The sequence below is a fragment of the Toxotes jaculatrix genome, chromosome 3, assembly GCF_017976425.1.
Source record: "Toxotes jaculatrix isolate fToxJac2 chromosome 3, fToxJac2.pri, whole genome shotgun sequence".
NCBI classification, from domain to species: Eukaryota; Metazoa; Chordata; class Actinopteri; family Toxotidae; genus Toxotes; species Toxotes jaculatrix.
In genome coordinates, this window is record NC_054396.1 from 30161212 (window position 1) to 30168902 (window position 7691).

General features: G+C 44.3%; 1 protein-coding gene across 1 annotated transcript; it reads left to right on the plus strand.

Moving 5' to 3' along the window:
- The first annotated feature begins 1597 nt into the window (after positions 1-1597).
- nicn1 (nicolin 1) lies at positions 1598-7672 on the plus strand. The gene is made up of 7 exons (XM_041034561.1): positions 1598-1712; positions 2773-2922; positions 4339-4518; positions 6095-6208; positions 7011-7079; positions 7390-7494; positions 7631-7672. The coding sequence occupies exons 2-7, from the start codon at positions 2776-2778 to the stop codon at positions 7670-7672; spliced, it is 657 nt and encodes a 218-aa protein (XP_040890495.1). The 5' UTR covers positions 1598-1712; positions 2773-2775.
- The last annotated feature ends 19 nt before the right edge of the window (positions 7673-7691 follow it).

Consider the following 7691-nt stretch of genomic DNA (forward strand, 5'->3'; position numbering starts at 1 on the left):
AGAAGAGAGAGATAAGAACAAACAGCCACAATCAGAAATTCTGAGAGCTCATTTAAAAAAAGAAATAAATAACTAATACCAAGGGAGGACGATGAAGAGATGTATCATGAGGTGAATGTGTAGTTGGATCAGTATGCTGTGTACAGTAACTTTTCATCGTGCAGGAATTATTCTGTGAAGTATCTGTCAGTGTTTTACTGCTCTGACAGGTGAGAGGTTCTTATCTTCAGAATTAACCGACAGCCTCTAAGTGCAAACTCAGCTCGCTCACGATTCACTGAAGCACACGTGGAACATCAGGTAATTCATTTTGTTCAGAACTGATACGGAACGTTCTGGAAACCTTGTTTCAGTTTTGCAGGGTATCATTACAAGGCCACGGAGAAATAACAGCTGATTCCTGCTGCTGGCTGATAAAGCCATAGGTGTGCTGTCTCACCCTGATACCAGAGCTGCTCACCTGAATCTCGTTCTGACAGCAGATTGTGCCTGGTGGGGATGAGCATCTATCATCTTTTGGAGACGGGGTGTTTTCAGAGGGGTGTGGAGATGTGAATGAGGCGATGAGCTCAGTGGAGGAGAGGCCTTATTTAGCACCTCACCTTCTCATGGACCGTGTGGTGGAGGTCTAAGACATGGAGTACTACTGCCCTCTGCTGTCTGCTTCTTGGAATGGCGACTGATCACGTTTTTTTTTTATTATTCTCATCTAATTAATGGGCCTCTAGCAAATGGTTAAAATATCCATCAAAGGGAAATAAAACATTTTTATTACATAAAGAGAAAGAATCTTTAAAAAGATGATTAAACATTTTTTAAATGAATAGTTATAAAAAAAAAAAAAATTTAATACGAGTGCAATCTGCGCAGAACTATATCAAACTTGCGACTGATCACAGTGTGATTTTCTACAAACTATTACTGACTTAGATCAAACTCTAAAAACAAGTCAAGTAGTTAAACAAGTCAGAGGTGAAGGGACCAGTCTGAGGTAAAGCAGTGGAACCATCATGTGACAGGAGGGTTTCAGTACAGTTTAACCAGCAAATATGCTCAGTTTCTATAATATGTGCAATATCACCATGTGCAATATGTCTGTTATGATCACCATGTGAAACATCACATACTGGAAGTGACAGTGTGCCTATATTAGGCACCTAATTTTCTTAAGAACGTCTCAGTATTCTAAGTGTACTATCTTGCTCTTCTTTTGTATTTATTTCTTAGTTATTTTATTTTATTGTATTCTTTAAACCTTTTAGTAAGCTTGACTCAGGGGAGGGATGCACAAGAATTCCAATGCACATGTATCTGCAATGTATCTATGCAAATGGCAAATAAAAATTCTATTCTATTCTAAAGTCAGTTCACACATTTAGAAACACAGGCTTGGTAGGCCAAGGAAAGGAGAGGTCGTTTCAGACTAAGTCACTGTGATTTAAACTGCTCACTTCTGTTGGGTGTTGCAGACAGACCGGGTTCAGGGGACGGTTCTCTGGTCCACACTCCGCAGCAGAGGGCGGCGGTTGTGCGCGGTGTAGCTGAGAGCGGTGCTGGCCCTTTAAGACTCTCCGTGTTGCCGTGGTTACGGTCAGCAGGGAAACAGAGGGTATCCTTAGCATGTCAGCGTCTGACACTTGAACCGTCTCCTGCCTTACTCCTGTCTCTGTCCTGGACTTTTACTCACTGAGCCTCCTCCCTGACAAACACAGGTGAGCAGTGGACCGACTCAGAGTCACTCCGCGGATTTACCGGAGCCGTAATTCACCGGTAACAACGCGTCTCTTCTCTGTTAGCTGCAGTGTTAGCTGCGGTGTTGGCTTCCATGCTAACGTCGTGTTAGCTTGGTGTGGCTGCTCGGTGTGTCTGCAGCATCTCAACACGAATATTAAAGATTAGAAACCGTCAGAGTTACCGGTCAGTTAACGGGGGATTTTTCCCGCGCTCCGTTTTACACTCCCGGCCTGTCGCTGTCCATGGTGCTAGCTTAGCCCAGAGGAGGACACGGTGGAGCTCGGTTTATCACAGCGACTCATTTATAACGTGAGTCGAAAATACTGTGATATGATGTTTTGAATTCGTCTGATTCGTCTCAAATACGTAATAAGTCCCATCACTGAACTTACATCTGCTTCCTCTCCCTCACCGAAGAATCCAGAATCTATGAACATGTCAGTAATGTTCATTTCAAAAGTTTACCAGCTGAACACAACTATAAATAGATAATAAACACACCTGTCTTTGATCATCTCCCATTATCTCCGTCTCCGGTCACACGCGCCCCCCGGCATCGCCCCACTATCTGAGAAGCACTGTGTTAAACTGAGATTTAAGCTGAGCTCAGATAAACATGAAAACAAGCTCGGATCAAACGTTATTCTGCTCGGTGACGCTCAAACATCTGAGTGAAGTAAGAATAACACGTTTACCATGAGCTTTACTTCAGCTGGAGCTATGAGGCCTTGTCCAAACCAACAACACACAGAAGAGTGAGCCATGCTTTAAGGTCCACACACTGTCACTCGCACAAGAACACACAAACACACACTTACATTAGCACGCACACACAGGAGCATGAAAAAAAATGCAGGTGCATGTTCAGTTAGCTCAGAGTGGATCTGTGGGGAATCAGAAGCTGGCTCTATGTAAAATAAAGAGTTTAGAGTTTTCACCCATTAAAAACCAGATTTCTGCAGCAGCCAGCTTCTACTCTGAGCACTTTTTACTGGATCTGACTTTACATCAAGTGTGTGTCTCTTTGTGCGTTTGCAGAAGATGAGCGGGAGCACTGATGACGTGAAGGCTGTGACCTGCACGGTCAAACCTCCGGTCTACCTGCAGATTGGAGACACCAAAGCAGACACAGCTCACTCTGGTATCTGTGTAGTCGACGTCACCCTCCCCTTTGGAAAACCTGCCAATGTAAGTTACCCCTTACACAAACAGACTAGGTCTAACCTCCACTGCTGACACATACTGTTCATCACAGCGCTGGAGGTTTCATTTACCACTGTTTAAGGGACACATTGATTTGCAGAGTAAGTTGTATTTCACACATTTAATTTGGTTTTAAAAATCGTGATGATGAGCAGGTAACTACATGTAACAGAGGTGAGATGGCTCAGATCCTGACAGCCACTAAACCCCCCCCCCCGGACCTCTGCTTCATTACAAACTCACCCCGGCTTCCATGAGCTGTGGCTTCAATCACTGTACTGATCACATTTTACTGTATACTTTACTGTATCTGGTTTGTGTGTCTGTTTATAAGAAAGCAAGAGCTGAAATAAATGAATAATCTACACTCAGCCTGTGACCAAGAATTTAACCACTGACCATGTATTTCATTCTGCTGATCTTTATTTTATTAATCTGTATTATCATAAAATTCTGGGATTACGTTTCCTTCACCTGCTAAGATAAGCCTGGACAAGAAGCTGTAAATGAACTGTAGAGTCCACGTCTCCAAAAAACTCAAATTCTCATGAAATCCCCAAAATAACAAAATGTAAAAGTTCATATTGCTTCATGTGCTCACCATACACTGACTCCAGAGCCTAAAACTGCTGTATTACCAGAAGTAAATGTGCTGTTGTTGGAGAACGCTCAGCACATCACTGAAGGAATGTGTCTGGTCTTCCTGACCCTCAGGTTGCAGTTAAAATAAATCCTCAAAGTACTGTTTTCCCTCAACTTTAATTATGTTCAGTACTGTGTTTCTGCTGTCCTCCGGTGCCGCTGTCTAATAACGCAGGAAAAAACTCATACTCATAAATATACAAAACATTTGTTTAAATATAACACTGTCTTCCAGTCTAGAGAGAGACTTCAAACATTTTGGGCATTGACCTACTTTTTAGCATTTAGTCCTAATTAAATCATGTTTAATGCAGAGTGACTCCTCATTAGCTCAGAGCTTGGAGCTTCAAAGGCCTGGAGCCAGTTTATGCATGGAGGAATTATCTCTGCCGGGCTTTCTGATGGTACTGTCTTTAGCTTTTAACCTTAATACTGTGATTTGGCAGAGTCAGTGTTTCTTAAACAGTAGGTTAAGGCTCAGTATGGACTGGAGGCAGGTTTCCTCTGGGCTCTGGTTTGGTTTAATGAGCCTGATTTATGGTGTAAGTTCCGTTTCATCCAGCAGCTCTTTTTGTTCTTTCATTTTCGAGTTGGGTCTGATGCTAAAAAGCATAAGAAATTCTATTCTTCAATAGGTTTCATTTGTAATGAAAGTAGAGTGGAGTCCAGGAGGGAAAGTGGTCTCAGACTCAGACACTGTAGATCCCACATACATCAGATCATAACTTCATGTTTCATCTGCCTGTTATAATCTTTCAGATTGAGGAAATCACCTTTAAGAACTACTATACAGCCTACGTGACTGTGCGTCTGCTGAGGAGGAGCCCCGGGCAGGAGGCCCCTGCGAAGTGGTGCACTGCTCTGAGAGACCTGCCCCTGATGGACAACCCCCACACTGAGGGGGGCTCACAAGACTACTACTCCATTCACAGGACACAGGTGGGCTGGAGCATGTGTGTTTGCATGCTGGTGTGTGTGTGTGTATGCATAAGAAACACCATCAGTGTGGAGTCGGCACCTGACGGCATGCCATCACTCAGCCGTGAATCTGTGGCGCTCATCGTGTTCACACACACGTTGTGTATCCCTCTGACGTGTGTGTGAACACACACGTTGTGTATCCCTCTGACGTGTGTGTTCACACACACGTTGTGTATCCCTCTGACGTGTGTGTTCACACACACGTTGTGTATCCCTCTGACGTGTGTGTTCACACACACGTTGTGTATCCCTCTGACGTGTGTGTGAACACACACGTTGTGTATCCCTCTGACGTGTGTGTTCACACACACGTTGTGTATCCCTCTGACGTGTGTGTGAACACGATGAGCGTCACAGAGTTCGGGAATATTCCTGTTTAAACAAACCTTTCTCTCATATCCTCGTGAACATGAAGTGACAGCCGACTATTCCACACGACTGCAGCTGAACCTCACATCAGCTCTGCAAACTAACAAATCTCTCCGGGCACAGAACTCACAGCCTCTAACAGCCACCTCTCAGCTGCCGCTGGAGGCAAGCCAGCCATGCTGATGTATGGAGACAATACACACTGAGATGTTTCCCATTCCTTCTATTTATTTCGTGTTTGTTCTCTATGCAAATAGAAGCAGATGGTGAATGGTGATTTAATTTTTGTTTACTTCAGATGCTGCTCCGAGCCTGACACGGTTTAAAGAGTGACTGGGATCGTGTAAATGATGTTTACTCACTGTTTATGGGTTTTTGTTTGCCATGTTTAGCCTGAGGGGATGTTGGATGCATCGTTTTACCACAGTCATTCTCAGCATAAATACAGGACATTGTGAAGAATGGACCTCTGGGAAACTAAGTATTCTTCCCTCTGCCATCCACTCGTCACAGTCGCTGGTGAATCACAAACTCTGCTTGGAAATTTTATCTCCCGCCCAGTGATGATGCAGCAGAGTGCAACAACCACTGCAACAAAGGTAAATCACACCTGCGATTTAAGTCTCACATCAACAAGGAAAATAAAGCACAGCTCCCTCAGCTTGGACCTGAGCTGTGGCTCCACACGGTGAGGAGCTGGCTGAGCAATGAGACCCCAGACTGTGAGAGTTCATACAGACAGAAGACTGAACATGAGGTGAAACACAGCTGCAGCACAGGTTAGGAGGTACAGGAAGAGACACGCCACCAGCCACAGAGGGAGCAGTGTCCCACGCCGCACACGATTCACCACGTCCAGAACTTTATACTGAAAAACAGACGGGTCGGCGCTTCTGACCTGATCATGTGTGGAAACTGGTGTTTGAGCCACTGATCAGACAGTGAGAAGGACACTGCAGGAAGTCGACCTCTGCAGACGGAGTCCAAGAAGAAAACCATGACTCACAAAAGCGAAGGTGAAGAACAAACTATGACCACGAGTGTCCTCTGACCTTTTAAAGCAGCAGGTAGAGGAACACACCTTTGGCTAAAAACACATCAGGCTGCGTTAGAGGGACGTGATCTGTAGCACTGTTGATGTTATTCTTTATTTCTGTTTGTTCAGATGCAGGTGGAGCCAGATCACGTGGTGTCTGTGCGGCTGATCCTGAGACAGCCGTCCTCTGCCTGGCTAACCTTCAGCCTGGAGGACATCAGGATATACCCTCACATGGAGCCGGTTAGTTTTGCTCTTTGTTTCTTTTTGACAGAATCAGATTCTGAGTAAACAAACATGAGTCAGCAGCTCAGTGAGATGGCAAACACAGAATACTGTACTTAATGAGTGACTGAGTGAGATAACATCAGTGTAATACTCTGGGGACTCCTTGACGATCATGCTTCTGTCTTCTGTGTCTTTTTCTCTGCGTCTCTAAACAAAGTGGGAAACATTTGTTTGTGTGCTGCCTGTCGAACGTACGTCATGATGAATTAGTCAAAGCTGCACTGTCAGCACGATCTGTTGTTAATTAATTTGAACAGAGACGGAAAATTAGGAAAAAGTGACTCAAAAACAGAAACTTCGATGATAAATCGACAAGTTCTTTGTGAGTCAGTCTGCATTTTGTTTACACCCTTTGTTTACAGCAGACAGCTGTAAACAAAGGGTGTAACAGTTCCAGTGAACAGCAGCATAGTTCACTATGGGAGGGTCCCTGGCATCTAGGGGCAAAGCAGCTGTCTACCACAGTGCTATTCTTCATAGTACCACCAGGTGGTGACAAAGTAAAGATTTACAAAGTGGGTTTAACAAACAAGTTAATTTAAAATGAAGGTGATTAAATTATTTTATAAGGAGTTTTTCCTTGCCACTGTCGCCTTAAGTGCTTGCTCTGGGGTCAGGCTCTGGGACTCTGTAAAGTATATAAATATATCTCTCTCTGTATATAAATAAAATTGAATTGAATTGAATTATTTCACGGCGACTGCAGCATTAGACTCAGCTGCTCTGGTGAAGTGACATTTCCTGTTCCTCCCTCCAGGACCCAGAGAAGGAGGTTTCTGATTGGCTGTCTGACCTGACCCTGGTTGACCAGCACCCTGACGTGGAGGTAAACATTTTTTTTCTGTATGTGTTTGCGTACTTGGCGATTAAACCTGATTCTGATTCTGATTCTGATTCTCACTGCAGGAAGCAGACGTGTGTTTAGCTCAGGAAGAGTTTTTGTATTCTGTGTTTTTTACTAACAGACTTTAATGTTGGGAAATAAAAGTTTTATAAAAAAATCACTGAACAGTTAACGGAATTAATTGTTGAAAATTGCGACTAATCAAAACTATTTTGAAACCTGCCGTGTTTAGCTGTTCCCAGCCCAGTGTGTCCTCCTCTGACGGACACCTGTTGTCCTGTGTGTCTCCCAGGGCCTCCCAGACCCCCAGACTGTGTCATCCAGCATCCAGCAGATGTGGGCTCTGACCGAGGTGATGCAGACCAACCAGACCACAGCCTCCATTGGCCGATTTGACGTGAGTCTGAAACACGCAGGTCTCCGCTGTCACTGCTCTTTGGTCTGTACACGAGCATGTGTTCACTGTGTGAGTGTTCAGGCCCTAACAGAAACCAAGGAGAAAAAATAGTCCCGTCTGTTGTTTACCTCCACAGGTGGATGGTTGCTACGATATCAACTTGCTCTCCCTGACGTAATGTGACCAAACATGAAGCT